This window comes from Cottoperca gobio, chromosome 13, assembly GCF_900634415.1.
Source record: "Cottoperca gobio chromosome 13, fCotGob3.1, whole genome shotgun sequence".
NCBI lineage: Eukaryota > Metazoa > Chordata > Actinopteri > Perciformes > Bovichtidae > Cottoperca > Cottoperca gobio.
Window position 1 is genome coordinate 631913 of NC_041367.1, and position 20000 is coordinate 651912.

General features: G+C 36.0%; 2 protein-coding genes across 8 annotated transcripts in view; both read right to left on the minus strand.

Moving 5' to 3' along the window:
* Positions 1–2714, minus strand: part of atg16l2 (ATG16 autophagy related 16-like 2 (S. cerevisiae)) — a 20572-nt gene extending 17858 nt beyond the window's left edge. For both annotated transcript variants that reach the window (XM_029445644.1, XM_029445645.1), the window contains exon 1: positions 2251–2714. In XM_029445644.1, coding sequence (XP_029301504.1) covers positions 2251–2443 — 193 coding nt within the window. In that variant the 5' untranslated portion in view covers positions 2444–2714. The remainder of the gene's footprint in view (positions 1–2250) is intronic.
* A 563-nt stretch (positions 2715–3277) lies between these two features.
* Positions 3278–20000, minus strand: part of wdr62 (WD repeat domain 62) — a 31441-nt gene continuing 14718 nt past the window's right edge. The window contains exons 15-34 of one of the 6 annotated variants that reach the window (XM_029446706.1): positions 19401–19522; positions 19181–19256; positions 18430–18541; positions 18259–18322; positions 11636–11743; positions 11443–11552; positions 10362–10414; positions 10045–10266; positions 9769–9818; positions 9336–9481; positions 8271–8384; positions 8070–8181; positions 7908–7980; positions 7712–7775; positions 6745–6849; positions 5591–5834; positions 4924–5156; positions 4486–4554; positions 3945–4039; positions 3278–3666 (exon numbers count right to left, since the gene is read on the minus strand). In XM_029446706.1, coding sequence (XP_029302566.1) covers positions 3457–3666; positions 3945–4039; positions 4486–4554; positions 4924–5156; positions 5591–5834; positions 6745–6849; positions 7712–7775; positions 7908–7980; positions 8070–8181; positions 8271–8384; positions 9336–9481; positions 9769–9818; positions 10045–10266; positions 10362–10414; positions 11443–11552; positions 11636–11743; positions 18259–18322; positions 18430–18541; positions 19181–19256; positions 19401–19522 — 2382 coding nt within the window. In that variant the 3' untranslated portion in view covers positions 3278–3456. Of the gene's footprint in view, positions 3667–3865; positions 4040–4485; positions 4555–4923; positions 5157–5590; positions 5835–6728; positions 6850–7711; positions 7776–7907; positions 7981–8069; positions 8182–8270; positions 8385–9335; positions 9482–9768; positions 9819–10044; positions 10270–10361; positions 10415–11442; positions 11553–11635; positions 11744–18258; positions 18323–18429; positions 18542–19180; positions 19257–19400; positions 19523–20000 lie in introns of those variants that run through there. The other 5 variants (XM_029446707.1, XM_029446705.1, XR_003833300.1 and 2 more) reach the window with 5 other exon arrangements.

Consider the following 20000-nt stretch of genomic DNA (forward strand, 5'->3'; position numbering starts at 1 on the left):
ACGAATCACTTGAATCGTCTAATTAACTCGAAACACCTGCAAGGGTTTCCTGAGCCTTGAAAAACACTCAGCTTGGTTCAGTAAACTAAATCACAAGTATGGGGAAGACTGCTGATCTGACTGCTGTCCAGAGGACCATCATTGACACCCTCCATCAGGAGGGTAAGACACAAAAAGAAATGTCTCAAAGAGCAAGCTGTTCACAGAGTGCAGTTTCAAAGCACATCCACAAAAAGTCTGTTGGAAGGGGGAAATGTGGCAGGAAACGCTGCACAACCAAGAGAGATGACCGCAGCCTTAACAGCATTGTGAAGAAGAGTCGCTTCCAGAATTTGGGGGAGCTTCAAAGACAGTGGACTGAAGCTGGAGTCCAGGTATCAAAAGCCACTGTTCACAGACGTGTCCCGGAAATGGGCTACAATAGCCGTATTCCCATGGTCAAGCCACTTCTGAACTCAAGACAACGGAAGAAGCGTCTGACTTGGGCTATGGAAAAGAAGCACTGGACAGTTGCAGAGTGGTCCAAAGTCCTCTTTTCAGACGAAAGCAAGTTTTGTATTTCATTTGGAAGTCAAGGCGCCAGAGTCTGGAGAAAGGCTGGAGAGGAGCAAAATCCAAGTTGCTTGAAATCCAGTGTGAAGTTCCCACAGTCAGCGATGGTTTGGGGAGCCATGTCAGCTGCTGGTGTTGGTCCACTGTGTTTCATCAAGCCCAGAGTAAATGCAGCTGTGTACCAAGAGATTTTAGAGCACTACATGCTTCCGTCTGCTGAAAAGCTCTATGGAGATGAGGAATTCATTTTCCAGCATGATCTGGCACCTGCCCACAGTGCCAAAACCACCAGTAACTGGTGTACTGACCATGGCATTACTGTCCTCGATTGGCCTGCCAATTCCCCTGACCTGAACCCCATAGAGAATATGTGGGGTATTGTGAAGAAGAAGCTGAAAGACACCAGACCCAACAATGCTAATGAGCTAAAGGCCGCTATTGAAGCATCCTGGGCATCCATAACACCTCAGCAATGCCACAGGCTGATTGCCTCCATGCCACGCCGCATTGATGCAGTAATCCGTGCAAAAGGATTCCCAACCAAGTACTGAGTGCATTAATGGACATTTTCAAATGTTTGATTTTGTTTTGCTGTTATAAATCTTTTTTTTTTACTTGGTCTGAGGAACTATTCTAATTTTTTGAGATAGGATTTTTGAGTTTTCTTAAGCTGTAAGCCATAATCAGCAATATTAAAATAATAAAAGGCTTGCAATATTTCAGTTGATTTGTAATGAATCCAGAATGCATGACATTTTTGTTTTTTTTAATTGCATTACAGAAAATAAAGAACTTTATCACAATATTCTAATTTTCTGAGACAGTCCTGTATATGTATATATATATATTGTATAAAATACATGTCCAACACCATAAACAGACAATATTATCAGCTTTGTTCAGTTATTTTAAATTGAGTGTTTTTGTATCTTACGTCCTTCACATATCGGTCTTCTTCAGGTTCCACTTGCACGTTTTTGGTGAAATGAAATGAGACTGATAATCGTCACGAGTGAGTCACAGAGGAAGTGGAACAACTTCACGTCTCAACATTTAAAAAACCAGACTCCATTCAAAACTTCTGTTTCTTGTCGGAGCTCTGATTTCAGAAGCTTGAAAGAACTCAATCTTCGCTTTGTGACAATTAAATTAACAGTTTTTTAAATTAAGTTTGGTTTATAAAAACCTGACACAACTGTGGAACATAGCATAAAGTAAACCTTTAAATTAGAGTTCTGACTTCAGATTAGAGGCTATAACCCTGTTGGATTTCTGTGAACCAAACTCCATTTAAAAAACGTGAGATTATTGGGGTTTTTCGGACCATTCAAAAAGAAAATCTTAGTATTAAAATTCTGATTGAAAACAGTGGAATAAACTGTCTTTTTATATTGAGTTTGGTTTGCCTAATTGAAAACATCTCCAACAACTCTATTAAAAAATAAAACCTATCTTTATACTGTGAACTCATCCTCAGCATTGTGATTTGCGAACTGTTAAATGAACAGATATTTAAATGGAGTTTGGTACAATCCTACAGTCGTTAACTTTTCTTTTATGAAACAGGGAGAACCAAACCATTTACAAGCATTGTGGTTAAATGTTAAGTTATCAGGGTTTATAAAGAGGATTGGTTAAAGCTTCCAGAGGGATTGGGGACACACTGTGTACTGTGTAAATTGTACTTGACCGTCGTACAGAAGCGGATCAGGTCCTGGAACTTGGCGTGCTGGCTCAGGTCTCGGTGCTTCAGCTGCCCGACGATGTGTCTCTTCCAGCGGGTCTCCGCCGACCTGCCGCCGCGTCCCGGAGCCAGGACCCGGCCGCCGCGCTGCGACTCTCCGGTAGAATCTGTCATGACTGTGCGGGTGTTGCCGGTCACAGCGGCCATGATGCCCGCAGCCCGGGCTGTGTCATGCCGTCTCCCCGCTGACAGACGCTCACAGACCGGCCTGATGTTACGCACACCTCGCTGCAGAGGCTCCGGCTGTCCTCACCGCCGCCATCTTTCTTGTTTTCTTCTTCTATGGTGTTTGTTTTGTTGTTAAAAAAACAAACTTTTTTGTTCCTTAAAGATTAGTCAGTCTCACGGGGGGCGGGGCTGGTGGCTCGTGCTGCCATGGTCTCTCAGCCAATCACTGCCCGCGCTTCGCTCTTCCTGTTTTGACTTGAGGAAAAACAAAACAAACACACCCTGCAGGACACGCCCCCCGAGAGGAGCCCAGCAAGGCCTTAAATATGACATCTGGCTCATGGGAAAGTCTACATGTTTACGAAAAAGAAAAAGCTCAGTGAATATCCACGTTCTCTTTGGTAAAACTTCCGAGAAAACAAATCAATATTCAGATTATAAATGAAAACTTGGATGTTCACTGAGTTTAAAGTGTTAAACACACGGAAAAGAGATTGAGAAATGTTCAGTGATCATTACGTCATGTCGTCTCAGATAAAGTTTTCATCTTGTTATTTTTAGTTTCTCATTTCAACAATATATTTTTCATGTAATCACATATTTACCAACAAGTTATTGTTTCTACAAGGAAAGTTCCCGTCATTCAAAAAGACAACTCATCTCATTAAAACACAAAATGTTTCTCGTTATAACAAGAAAATATGGAAACAATCTCCAGAAAACAGAAGTTGACTTCAGCCGTCACCGGATTCTACGAGTTATAAGAATAATTCTCTTTGTTTAGCTGAAAATAAAAGTCTGAAATAAACAATATGACACTTTGAGCATTTATTATTAAGAAACATATCAAACTACACTTTATGTACAAACGTCGTGATTTAAAACACAAAAAACATTTTGCTTCCATAAAAACAAACAAGGTGCGTTAGATTTAATACTGATGTCGAAGTGAATTTTGTCCTCTTTCAGCCTCCGTACGATCGGGTCCTGGTTCAGACCCGGTTCAGTTTGTTCCGGGTCATCTGGACCAGCAGCTCGGAGTATTTCTCCAGTAGAGACATCGTCCCCTCGTCCTCCAGCGCACCCCGCCCGTCCCCTCCCCGCAGCACCGCCTGCAGCTCGGAGTGAACGACATCAAATGCACCCTGCAGGACAGACGACATCTGAAGACGCCGCTCTGCACCCCCTCCCGACACGCCGAGCTGCAGGAGGAAAGTCATCAGGTTTATATATCGCAACCATTAAAAGATTCATTTCAAATATCACACATTAAACTTTATGACAAATATCTTTTCTCTTTAGTTTGGAAAAATATCACAAAATATTTTCCTGTTTTCAAAATATTAAAATTCACGTGTCAATTCTGACGAACTGAAGCGGAGTTTGAAATGTTGACTTCACTCTGAGAAATGCTGTTTTTTCACGGGAGTCATTTGTAACTGGCTCAAACTAACTAACTCCAGTGAAACAGGAAGTGGACCTGCTGGTAGAGGAGCACGGCTCGTCTCGCCGTCTGTCTCAGCTCGTTGGCGACCTGCTGACACCGCTGCAGGCTGAGCGACTCTTCGGCATCGCCTGCAACAACAAAACATGATTACTCTCTTGGGGTGCGTCAGAGCACAACAACATACAAAGTCTACGCAAAGACGTGGATACGCACCAAGGGAAGCTTACGAAGAATAACACGCAAAATGTGCGTCATTTGGTTGCGATAGAAATAGAGGAAACATTTATTGTAGCGTCCGTCAGCTTCTGTCATCAATAATAAACATCTTAAATGCATTTCAAGTTACAGTCTTTAGATATCTATGTGTTTAAACGTTATTTTGAGTGTTGATGGTCCTGATCAACCAAACTCCATTCAGAAAACAAGCATTTTAAGAGCGGCCTGAACGCAGACTTTTTACAAACCATCATAACGCCGTTATTTCTGCTTCATTTTGATCCTTTAACTGTCTGAGGGGGACGGGGTTACCTGTCTGAGGGGGGCGGGGTTACCTGTCTGAGGGGGGCGGGGTTACCTGTCTGAGGGGGTAGAGGAGAGGAGGAAGAGGCGGGCGGCTCATAGGAGAACGACGGATTCGAGGATTCTGGGAACAAAAAGGAGACGATCGATCAGAAACTGTTCGGACGTCATATTAGAGAAAAAAGTTGTAATATTTAAATAAATCCTATAACTCCATGCAAAATGTATTTCAAGTAAAAGTGGTAATAATTTCAGAAAAAATTACAATATTTGACCAGAAAAAGGATCAAGTATGAAAAAATATAACATTTAGAGAAAATGTTTTAATATTTTAAGAAAATAAATCCTAATCATTTTGTGAAATGAAAATTTCAAGACTACATGAAAAACTGGAGAAAATATTATTTTAAGATTAAATTATATTTAAAAAAGTTAAAAGTTAAAATAATATTACATGACATGTAACATTTCCAGACGTCCCTGAACATCTCACCTGGATCAGTCTGGGTCCTGGTCTCACCTGGCACCGCCTCCTGCCTAATGGCGTCAGAGGCGGTGGGGGTGATGGAGAGTGCGGGGCTGAGGATGAGGGTTTTATTCGTCGGTGTCTCCTTGTCGCTGCTGACGCTCCACCTCCCGACTCCACCCCCGGGGGGCGTGGCCAACACCGGCGGGCTCGCCGCTGCAGGTACGTGATGCTGAGACTTCAGAGACGACAGCGCGACACTGACGCATGGAAGACGAGATTACAATGATTCAAGTTAAATGCACATTCAATTATCACGTCCAATGTTTTTCTCAAAATATTGCAACGATGGGAGGGGGGGGGTTATTTGATTAATTCTCATTTCAATGTATTTTTTTTCAATGTTGTTTTTGTCCTGAGTACTTACACACAGAATACAAATACTCTGAATGTAATGTTTTACAGAATGAGGCTGACTGATTTTTTGACCTGATTCTGAAAGTTTTATGACTTTTTTTTTTTTTACTTACGACTTCCTCAACAAAATCCTTCAACTGTTCCCTCCCAAAACCTTTATTTTTCCAAAATATTACAATTTGTTTCCCAAACTTTGGCATCTTTAGTCTCTGGCAGGCCTCTGCGTGTGTCGATATGGTTCAATACGTAAAATAAAAACAAGGTGGCCCGGTGTTACCTGCTGGTCTGGTCCTGATCGGGGTCCAGTTTGGTGCTGTAAAGGTCCAGACCAGCAGACAGCAGGGGGGCAGCAGGCTGGAGGTCTGAGGAGGACGACAGGTTCTCCTCATCCTCCTGGGCGGAGGAGGCTTCTTGGCTATTTTTGGCCCTAGAGCTGGCTGTGGTTCCCAGGTATCCGAGCCGAGGTGCCCCCTGCTGGACTGCAGACCCCACGCTGGTGTTGTGAGTCCTGGAGGTGATGTCTGATTGGTTAAAGAAGAAAAAGGTCAGAAACTATAAATTGAGGACGGAATAAATATAGAATCTCAGGTAAAGGTGAACAGGTGAGTTCCCACTGTGACCCAAAGCTCTGTTCAGATGGGATCATGTTTCAGAAGAACGCGTCAGAGATCACTAAACCTTTGGAAGTTTTCACGTCCGATCTGCACAACCAGATTAGTTGATGCCTTCATTTACGATGCGAAGGTCAGAAAAAATGACCTTTTTCTTGGAAAAAAAGAAGAAATGTTGCTTTTCGTTACGTGATATTTGTGTTCTTTGTGAAAGTATTCATGACAAAAACAAAGGTTTGTCTCAAAATGTCAACCTTTTGTGTTGACGAATTATCTAGATATATAGATATTTAATCAACATCAAAGTTTGCTTGACGATTGAATGGAAACACGACACTGTACCTCAGCACAGATGGCTTTTAGAAAATGAATGCTTGAAGAGTGTGAATTTCTGGAGCATAACTTAAGAAATATAAGCCCACCTGAACAGGCTGAAACTTTGGTCCTTATATTGTATTAATGAAAACGTGTCAGAAATCATGAAAAGGTGCAATTAAAGTAACGTTTCGGGCTGAAATCCTTCTCTAGTGTGCAAACTGTTACCAAAAACATCTGTTCATGAATAAGTTAATTCATTGTGTGACTGAGTTCATTTTAATAACACAAAACAGAACTAACTGTTCAGAAATTCATCTACACAAAACAGTTTGTGTGAAAACGTACAAATATATACCTGGAAAATAAAAAACTATACATTTGAGTTACTTCCAGGACCTTTGAGGATACAGTTTGACCTCCGACCTCGAGAGTTTTACAGCAGAAAAGAAACACGACATAAAACACCAGGTGTCCACAAACACACACCTCGACAAACACACACCTCGCAGCCTTTCTCTGCATTGGACGACCACCACAGTGTGTCGTCGTCGTGCTTTGTGGCGAAGGGGCTGATGTGAAATCATACAGGAAGCTCTACGCCGAAGGACTGAGACACAGACACACACACACTTTGTCTTGTTGTCGTTTTATTTCATGTTTTATTCTATTATGTAATTAACTGTATTTTGTTACTAACACATTTTACAGTGGAACATTATGACTGGAGTCCCTCAGGGAAGCGTCCTGGAGCTTCTGTTCTTTCTAAAGAAAATCTTACAGAACCGTTTTCTCCAGAAACAACGGCCGTATTTGTCGAGTACACCTCAGAGCTGTGCTAGAAGGACTTTTCTTTAAAGTTATTGAAAATAAATTGTTTGCTAATAAATCAGTAAATATATATGTTGTATAATTGTTTCTGCGTGACAGAGCCATGTATTCATGTATTCTCCAGAGGGACGTGAATTTTAGCTACAAACGGACGCGCTACAAATCAAAAGTTGAGCCTTAACTTTCTTCTGCCCTCAATGACGCATGAGGCCAAAGATCATGTTTGTATTTCACCATCCCAGGGTTGCTACAGCTTCAGAAAAGTTAGATGTAAGACTTATTACATATTTTCCACTATCCGGATGTGCGTGGCGTTAATGTAACAGGCCTTTGGTAAATTATTATTTTTAAATAAAAAGGTTACCAATTATTTTGAGATTTTAAAATGCAATGTCAGAAAAACTCTGCACTTTACTTTGTACATGACTCTTAATGGTACTCGGTGACTTAGATTACTCTGTACATTGCTCTGCATGTTATTGTAAATCCAACAACGGTACGTTGCTCCATTGGTTTCTTCAAAACGCTGTACATTACTCAATTATTACACAATTATTCTGTACGTTACTCTGCACATTCTACGCTTTAAGTAATCTGAAGTCATCAGAAAACGAGTCTGAAAACAGAACCTGGCGACTCACCGCTGCCGTTTTCTTTCTGAGTCGCTTCAGTTGAGGCGACCTCGCTGCTCGTCTCAGAGTTCACCTGAAAACAAACATTTAGTCACAGAGTGCCGTTCATGACACTATATTCACCAACCGTCTGTCGGTGCAGGTTATCAGTTAACTCATGACGCGTTCAAAGTTACGACGTCAGGCTGCTCAGGTGCGTTTGTACCGATGTGTTGCTGACGTTGCTCTCCTCTGAGATTCTGGTCGGGATTGCGACAGGAGGTCGGCCCGGCAACGCCCTGAGAACACAACAGGGAACAGAGTGTTATCACCATGACAACGGCCATCCTTGACCCTCTGAGTCGCTGAGGATTGTGGGTAGACTGACCCGATTCTGTCCTGGAACCGAGACAGGAAGCGGGTGGAGATGCTGAGTCGAGGGTTCAGGAAGTGTATTTCCTCCAGAGGCTGCAGAGTCCTCAGGTCTGTGTCGAACTTCTCTGAAAGGTCAAAGGTCACAAGCTCGTCAGCATTCATGTGAAGAGACAGTAGCGTGAACTGACCAACGATGATGGAGAGCGTTTGGTACCGTCGGGCAGACTGGAAGCCAGAGTGTCAAAGTGGTTCTTCAGGGAGTTACTGTCCTCGTCGTCGTCCAGAACTAAACTGCCCACAGAGCTTCCCTGACTGAGAGAGTCTGTGTCTGAGGGAGAGAGGAGCTTTAATAATCCTATCATAGAATAGAGCTGCATCATGAGTCCTAAACCCTGACATGAGTCAGCGTTATGAGGCCTAAACCCTGACATGAGTCAGCATCATGAGTCCTAAACCCTGACATGAGTCAGCGTTATGAGTCCTAAACCCTGACATGAGTCAGCATCATGAGTCCTAAACCCTGACATGAGTCACCGTCATGAGTCCTAAACCCTGACATGAGTCAGCATCATGAGTCCTAAACCCTGACATGAGTCAGCATCATGAGTCCTAAACCCTGACATGAGTCACCGTCATGAGTCCTAAACCCTGACATGAGTCAGCATCATGAGTCCTAAACCCTGACATGAGTCAGCATCATGAGTCTTAAACCCTGACATGAGTCAGCGTCATGAGTCTTTAAACCCTGACATGAGTCAGCGTTATGAGTCCTAAACCCTGACATGAGTCAGCATCATGAGTCAGCATCATGAGTCCTAAACCCTGACATGAGTCAGCATCATGAGTCCTAAACCCCGACATGAGTCAGTGTTATGAGTCGTAAACCCTGACATGAGTCAGCATTATGAGTCCTAAACCCTGACATGAGTCAGCATCATGAGTCTTTAAACCCTGACATGAGTCAGCATTATGAGTCCTAAACCCTGACATGAGTCAGCATTACGAGTCCTAAACCCTGACATGAGTCAGCATTATGAGTCCTAAACCCTGACATGAGTCAGCATTATGAGTCCTAAACCGTGACATGAGTTAGCGTGAAGCGATTCTAAAGATCTAGAGATCATGAAAGTGTTTATTTTTTAAGATATCCTTCTGAACAAAACATGAAAGTATCATAAACTTTTGTTTTCCGCAGAACTAATCCAAAACTACGTGATCCCTGCAGCACTCTTTAATAAAATAATAATATTGTACGCAGAGTTATTTCCTGCTCTCTGACCGGCATCCTGCTGCTCCAGACCTGCGGAGCCTTCGTAGCAGGCGGAGTCCGGACTCAGCTGCGTGCTCCACACTGGCTCCGCCCTTTGACCTTTGACCTCCAGCTGGGTGGGAGACAGGCGAGTCACACCCTCCACATCAAACTCCCTGAATAGACACAGAAACTTACATTTCAATAAAACAATATAATAATAACAAACAAACATCAGTCACTCTGGAAGCCTTAAGCTTCACATCTAAACTGTGAGAAACAAAGTTTACAGAATTCCTTTATACCCACAGCATCACTTTGTTTCTCACCAGCTGTTCGCACGATAACTTTGATCGTATGTGTCGATCAAAGTTATTTAATCTTTGATCATTTCCAGAAAAAGGATCAACAGAGGAATTCAAATATTAAGTCTTATATATAAATTCTGGAACATGAGGCTCACACATCAGTGATGTTGGTGTCGAGGAGGTAGCTGCGCCTCTCACCTGGAGTCTGCAACGCGCACACACACACACACACACACACACATAAAACTTTGTTAGTTTTGAAAGATGAACTGAAGCAAATCCGTAAAGCGTAAATAATTAAATAATCAAATAATCACAGAACAAGCTCAAAGTTTGAGATGTAAAACAGACTTTAATTTCATAAAGTCTGTTTTACAGTGAATGTTGCGTTTTTTATCGAATTATAACGACATCAATCTGTAATCACTCACCTCCTCCTCCCCCTCCAGCAGACTCTCCAGACTCTGAGGGTGGAAGTCTCCCTCCTCCTCCTCCTCCTCCTCCTCTCTCCCCCCCCCCTCCTCCGGACTCTGGGTGGGACTCGGGGAGAAGTTGGAACAGATGGTGAGAGGGTCCAGCTGCTCTGCCCACCGACTCCGCACCTGACGGGGCTCAGCGGCTGATTGGACGGCAGACGAGGCCCCGCCCTGACCCTGCTGGACACACACACACACACACACACACACACACGATTAAACCTACAACCTCAGCAGTGATGAAGACATTTCAACAGGAAACATGAACTAACCAGTTTTCTGAGCCACAGGGGAAGTTTCCCGTTGGTCTGAAGCAGCTGCGCACCTGAAACAAGAGACACTGACAGATTCAGAGATCAGCCGTTGCTCTGCTGAACATCACGTTCTGTTTGCTGCTTCATTAATCTGCAGAAATAAACAGATTCTGCTGTGATTTCATTGAATAATCGGATCTCAGGTGACGGATGAAAAAGTTATTTAATAGTTAATAATCTGGAAGAATTTTAAAACAGCTTTAAGGTCAACATTTGATTTCAAGATGAAAATTTGGAGATAAAAGTAGTAATAAATAAAAACGTGTAATATTTTGAGGTTTAAAAAGATATACGTTTAAGAAAGAATGTCGTAATAATTTGAGAAACAAAGTTGAGTCAAACGTTTAGTTGAACATGCTCATGGCTTACGTGTGCGGGGGTGGGGGGGGTATTATTAACGTAAAAACGCAGAACCACAGGTACCGTGAGAACCACGAGCACCAGGGGGCTCGAGACTAACGGTGAAAACCTATCGCCGGGTCCGGGAGACGCAACCTGCTCGTCCCTGATAATTCTACTGTTGCAGGAGAGCTAGCTAACGTTAGCCGTTAGCTGAGCTACGTTATGGTGCGTTCAGGCTCTATTCAGTAAAAATGAGTACTGGTTGAAGGTAAATTATAACATTATAATGATGTGTTCAAATGTCATCTTGTAAAACGTAGTCTTTGGTAAGAAACTTGAATAGATCCAGTTGTTTGAAGATGTTTTCAATATAATATAGATATTAGATGAATATGAATCAGTTTAAATGTATACTTCGCAGTTTATTCCTAAAACAACTCAAAGACAATCCCTCTCAATCGTCACTTTTGATCCACTGGTGCCTGGATTTACTCTTTTCTTGATATTTTGCTGTGTTCAGGACTTTTCTGGGAATCAACAAAGAGCCTTCAGGTCCCGCGTGGGGGAGTCTACGCAGGCTGTGCAGCCCGCTCTCATCCCCAGAATATACAACAGCCCCCCCAATGACTTCATATAGTCAGTCTAAAGGTTTCTGTTCATTATCTGTCTGTATGAACCCGCCTGCAGTCCTCCTCACCATGAGCACAGTCCAGTCTGGCTGCAGTCCCGCGGTCCTCCTCTTCCTCCTCCTCCTCCTCTTCCTCCATGTAAGGCAGCTGAGAGGGTCCGGTGATGAAGGTCTCCCTCCTGGAACAACAACACACACTGAAGACCTGAAGACTCAGCTTCCTGCTGCAGGTTTGTTCTCTTCGTCTTCTCGTCTGTCTCACCTGATGTTTAGCTGCCTGCAGGCTTCAGGGGCAGCGGTCAGTTCGAGGCCCCGCCTCTTCTTCATGGTGCTGGTCATCTGAGAGTCCAGCCTCCACACAAACACACAACTACACACAACATTCAATGCAGAGTTACTACCTGATAATACACTTTACTGGTAATATACTTTACTGATAATATACTGATAATATACTTTACTGATAATACACTGATAATATACTGATAATATACTTTACTGATAATATACTTTACTGATAATACACTTTACTGATAATATACTGATAATATACTGATAATACACTTTACTGATAATATACTGATAATATACTGATAATACACTTTACTGATAATATACTGATAATATACTGATAATACACTTTACTGATAATATACTTTACTGATAATATACTGATAATATACTTTACTGATAATATACTGATAATACACTTTACTGATAATATACTGATAATATACTTTACTGATAATATACTGATAATACACTTTACTGATAATATACTGATAATATACTTTACTGATAATATACTTTACTGATAATATACTGATAATACACTTTACTGATAATATACTGATAATATACTTTACTGATAATACACTGATAATATACTGATAATATACTTTACTGATAATATACTTTACTGATAATACACTGATAATATACTGATAATATACTTTACTGATAATATACTTTACTGATAATATACTGATAATATACTTTACTGATAATATACTGATAATACACTTTACTGATAATATACTGATAATATACTTTACTGATAATATACTGATAATACACTTTACTGATAATATACTGATAATATACTTTACTGATAATATACTTTACTGATAATATACTGATAATACACTTTACTGATAATATACTGATAATATACTTTACTGATAATACACTGATAATATACTGATAATATACTTTACTGATAATATACTTTACTGATAATACACTGATAATATACTGATAATATACTTTACTGATAATACACTGATAATATACTGATAATATACTTTACTGATAATATACTGATAATATACTTTACTGATAATACACTGATAATATACTGATAATATACTTTACTGATAATATACTGATAATATACTTTACTGATAATATACTGATAATATACTGATAATATACTTTACTGATAATACACTGATAATATACTTTACTGATAATATACTGATAATATACTTTACTGATAATATACTGATAATATACTGATAATATACTTTACTGATAATACACTGATAATATACTGATAATATACTTTACTGATAATATACTGATAATATACTTTACTGATAATACACTGATAATATACTTTACTGATAATATACTGATAATATACTTTACTGATAATACACTGATAATATACTGATAATATACTTTACTGATAATATACTTTACTGATAATACACTGATAATATACTGATAATATACTTTACTGATAATATACTTTACTGATAATATACTGATAATACACTTTACTGATAATATACTTTACTGATAATATACTGATAATACACTTTACTGATAATATACTGATAATACACTTTACTGATAATATACTGATAATATACTTTACTGATAATATACTTTACTGATAATATACTGATAATACACTTTACTGATAATATACTGATAATACACTTTACTGATAATATACTGATAATATAATATACTGATAATATACTGATAATATACTGATAATATACTTTACTGATAATATACTGATAATATAATATACTGATAATATACTGATAATATACTTTACTGATAATATACTGATAATATAATATACTGATAATATACTGATAATATAATATACTGATAATATACTGATAATACACTTTACTGATAATATACTTTACTGATAATATACTGATAATACACTTTACTGATAATATACTGATAATATAATATACTGATAATATACTGATAATACACTTTACTGATAATATACTGATAATACACTTTACTGATAATATACTTTACTGATAATACACTTTACTGATAATATACTTTACTGATAATATACTGATAATATACTTTACTGATAATACACTTTACTGATAATATACTTTACTGATAATACACTTTACTGATAATATACTTTACTGATAATATACTCTACTGATAATATACGGATAATATACTTTACTGATAATATACTTTACTGATAATACACTTTACTGATAATACACTTTACTGATAATATACTTTACTGATAATACACTTTACTGATAATACACTTTACTGATAATATACTTTACTGATAATATACTTTACTGATAATATACTTTACTGATAATATACGGATAATACACTTTACTGATAATATACTTTACTGATAATACACTTTACTGATAATATACTGATAATACACTTTACTGATAATATACTTTACTGATAATACACTTTACTGATAATATACTTTACTGATAATATACGGATAATACACTTTACTGATAATATACTTTACTGATAATACACTTTACTGATAATATACTTTACTGATAATACACTTTACTGATAATACACTTTACTGATAATATACTTTACTGATAATACACTTTACTGATAATATACTGATAATACACTTTACTGATAATATACTTTACTGATAATACACTTTACTGATAATATACTTTACTGATAATATACTTTACTGATAATATACGGATAATACACTTTACTGATAATATACTTTACTGATAATACACTTTACTGATAATATACTGATAATACACTTTACTGATAATATACTTTACTGATAATACACTTTACTGATAATATACTTTACTGATAATATACGGATAATACACTTTACTGATAATATACTTTACTGATAATACACTTTACTGATAATACACTTTACTGATAATATACTTTACTGATAATACACTTTACTGATAATATACTGATAATACACTTTACTGATAATATACTTTACTGATAATACACTTTACTGATAATATACTTTACTGATAATATACTTTACTGGTAATATACTGATAATACACTTTACTGATAATATACTGATAATACACTTTACTGATAATATACTGATAATATACTGATAATACACTTTACTGATAATATACTGATAATATACTGATAATACACTTTACTGATAATATACTGATAATACACTTTACTGATAATATACTTTACTGATAATACACTTTACTGATAATATACTTTACTGATAATACACTTTACTGATAATACACTTTACTGATAATATACTGATAATACACTTTACTGATAATATACTTTACTGATAATACACTTTACTGATAATATACTTTACTGATAATACACTTTACTGATAATATACTTTACTGATAATACACTTTACTGATAATACACTTTACTGATAATATACTTTACTGATAATACACTTTACTGATAATATACTGATAATACACTTTACTGATAATATACTTTACTGATAATACACTTTACTGATAATATACTTTACTGATAATATACTTTACTGATAATATACGGATAATACACTTTACTGATAATATACTTTACTGATAATACACTTTACTGATAATATACTGATAATACACTTTACTGATAATATACTTTACTGATAATACACTTTACTGATAATATACTTTACTGATAATATACGGATAATACACTTTACTGATAATATACTTTACTGATAATACACTTTACTGATAATACACTTTACTGATAATATACTTTACTGATAATACACTTTACTGATAATATACTGATAATACACTTTACTGATAATATACTTTACTGATAATACACTTTACTGATAATATACTTTACTGATAATATACTTTACTGGTAATATACTGATAATACACTTTACTGATAATATACTGATAATACACTTTACTGATAATATACTGATAATATACTGATAATACACTTTACTGATAATATACTGATAATATACTGATAATACACTTTACTGATAATATACTGATAATATACTGATACTATACTGATAATATACTTTACTGATAATATACTGATAATACACTTTACTGATAATATACTGATAATATACTTTACTGATAATATAATATACTGATAATATACTGATAATATACTTTACTGGTAATATACTGATAATATACTGATAATATACTTTACTGATAATATACTTTACTGATAATATACTGATAATATACTTTACTGATAATATACTTTACTGATAATATACTTTACTGATAATATACTGATAATACACTTTACTGATAATATACTTTACTGATAATATACTGATAATATACTTTACTGATAATATACTGATAATATAATATACTTTACTGATAATATACTTTACTGATAATATACTGATAATATACTTTACTGATAATATACTGATAATATACTTTACTGGTAATATACTTTACTGATAATATACTGATAATATACTTTACTGGTAATATACTTTACTGGTAATATACTGATAATATACTTTACTGATAATATACTGATAATATACTGATAATATACTTTACTGGTAATATACTGATAATATACTTTACTGATAATATACTGATTATATACTTTACTGGTAATATACTGATAATATACTGATAATACACTTTACTGATAATATACTGATAATACACTTTACTGATAATATACTGATAATATACTGATAATACACTTTACTGATAATATACTGATAATATACTGATAATACACTTTACTGATAATATACTGATAATACACTTTACTGATAATATACTTTACTGATAATACACTTTACTGATAATATACTTTACTGATAATACACTTTACTGATAATACACTTTACTGATAATATACTGATAATACACTTTACTGATAATATACTTTACTGATAATACACTTTACTGATAATATACTTTACTGATAATACACTTTACTGATAATATACTTTACTGATAATACACTTTACTGATAATACACTTTACTGATAATATACTTTACTGATAATACACTTTACTGATAATATACTGATAATACACTTTACTGATAATATACTTTACTGATAATACACTTTACTGATAATATACTTTACTGATAATATACTTTACTGATAATATACGGATAATACACTTTACTGATAATATACTTTACTGATAATACACTTTACTGATAATATACTGATAATACACTTTACTGATAATATACTTTACTGATAATACACTTTACTGATAATATACTTTACTGATAATATACGGATAATACACTTTACTGATAATATACTTTACTGATAATACACTTTACTGATAATACACTTTACTGATAATATACTTTACTGATAATACACTTTACTGATAATATACTGATAATACACTTTACTGATAATATACTTTACTGATAATACACTTTACTGATAATATACTTTACTGATAATATACTTTACTGGTAATATACTGATAATACACTTTACTGATAATATACTGATAATACACTTTACTGATAATATACTGATAATACACTTTACTGATAATATACTTTACTGATAATACACTTTACTGATAATATACTTTACTGATAATATACTTTACTGGTAATATACTGATAATACACTTTACTGATAATATACTGATAATACACTTTACTGATAATATACTGATAATATACTGATAATACACTTTACTGATAATATACTGATAATATACTGATAATACACTTTACTGATAATATACTGATAATATACTGATACTATACTGATAATATACTTTACTGATAATATACTGATAATACACTTTACTGATAATATACTGATAATATACTTTACTGATAATATAATATACTGATAATATACTGATAATATACTTTACTGGTAATATACTGATAATATACTGATAATATACTTTACTGATAATATACTTTACTGATAATATACTGATAATATACTTTACTGATAATATACTTTACTGATAATATACTTTACTGATAATATACTGATAATACACTTTACTGATAATATACTTTACTGATAATATACTGATAATATACTTTACTGATAATATACTGATAATATACTTTACTGATAATATACTTTACTGATAATATACTTCACTGATAATATACTGATAATATACTTTACTGATAATATACTGATAATATACTTTACTGGTAATATACTTTACTGATAATATACTGATAATATACTTTACTGGTAATATACTTTACTGGTAATATACTGATAATATACTTTACTGATAATATACTGATAATATACTGATAATATACTTTACTGGTAATATACTGATAATATACTTTACTGATAATATACTGATTATATACTTTACTGGTAATATACTTTACTGATAATATACTGATAATATACTGATAATATACTAATAATATACTTTACTGATAATATACTTTACTGATAATACACTTTACTAGTAATATACTGATAATATACTTTACTGATAATATACTTTACTGGTAATATACTGATAATACACTTTACTGATAATACACTTTACTGGTAATATACTGATAATACACTTTACTGGTAATATACTGATAATACACTTTACTGATAATACACTTTACTGATAATATACTGATAATACACTTTACCTGTCTCCGGACACAGTGATCAGGTGTCTGCAGTCCTGACTGAACCTCATACAGGTGATGATCTCTGAGGGAAACAGACGCTGAGGTTTCTTGAGATTCTCCTCGATCACAGATTTACTGCGACACATTCCGTGCAGCAACTTAAAAAACCAACTCACTGGATTTACTCACCGGAGTGTCCGAACAGGGTGGCTACACACTCTCCTGACTCGTAGTCAAAGACGGTGATGTTTTTATCGGAGCAGCTGGTGGCGAAGAACGACCCCGACGGATCCATCTGAACCTGCACACAGAGCATCAGCCAATCACATCGCAGAACACACCGCTGCATCTCCAGTCACATCAGCCCCTTTCAACTTAGAGACAATCCTTCCTCTAAAACATCTTCACAAGATTTACATTCACACTAATATTCCACATTTATTCCGAATATCACAATATTGTGAATTTGATCCGGGTCGAGTGAACAGCATGTTCAGTTTGGATGTTCAGAGTGAGGTCATCTCACTTCCTGCTCATCTCTGTGGAGAGTTGCACATTCGACGTACCGATCGGGCATTTGAGGGAAAATGTCGGCGGTTAAAGACAAAGTTTATGAGCTGAAGAGAACATTTCAATGAGTTAATGAAGATTAAACATTTAAGTCTTGGTTTTTATTTGATAACTGCTCATAAATGGAACAACTTGTATGGGGAAAGTAGATTTCTTGAGCCCTGGTTGAAGGTCATCAGTGTTTTACAGGTTTCTGGGTTATGAGTCTGATTTAATACGGTTATTCTTGTGATTATAATCAGAATATACACGGACACATGTTCAGCCAACAGAAGAGGGTTTTATGTTATGGAAGGAGTTCTTTCAGCTGCTCATGTTGCCTGTGACGGATCGATGCAGTGACACCAGTAAACGAAGACAATGCACTGACCTTCAGCAGCGCTCCTTCATCGCTGGACGAGCCTTTCAAACACTTTTTCAGCTTCCCAGTTTCCACGTTGTACACCCTGAAAGAAAAACGCTCATCATTATAACTTCTTATTCATCCATCCCCCATGTGAGAGCTTCCTCTCTGATGAAGCTTATAGTGAGGGCTGGCTCAGGCTTGTCTCGGACCAGCCCCTAGTTATGGTGCGACCGTGTTTTCAAACCTGACGTTACGGTCCTGACAGGCGATGACGACGTGTGTCCTGGAGGAGTCCAGGTCCATGTCGTACAGCGTCGTCTTCTCCACCACGTGGTGACTCCTGGAGAACAACGGACCCCCGGCCGTCTGCAGACACGTCGTACACGGAGGATTTTATTACCACTTTGTACGTGAATAAGTATTATGAGCAACATTAGGAAATGTCTCCACATTACCAGGATAATAGTGACACCGTGTGGAAACTAACTCATGTTGACGTCCTGTTATTAATGTAACTTTGAATCTTATATGTATAATAATTAGGGTTGTCGAATTAAAAATTAAAAATATTCACGCTGATTAATCGCGCTCCTAGATGCCCCTGACTTTTGGTCCGACAGCACGGAGCTCTGACAGCCCCCCCCCTCCCCGTTGCACGGAGCTCAGAAAGCACGGAGCTCTCACAGCAAATATTGTCATATGCGATTAATCGCGATGAATTAATCACAAAGCTTGTAATTAATTAGATTTATTTTTTTAATCGGATGACAGCCCTAATAATAATAATAATAATATAATATATGTACCCGTAAAGCGTCTTTGAGTACCTTTTGAAAGCGCTTGA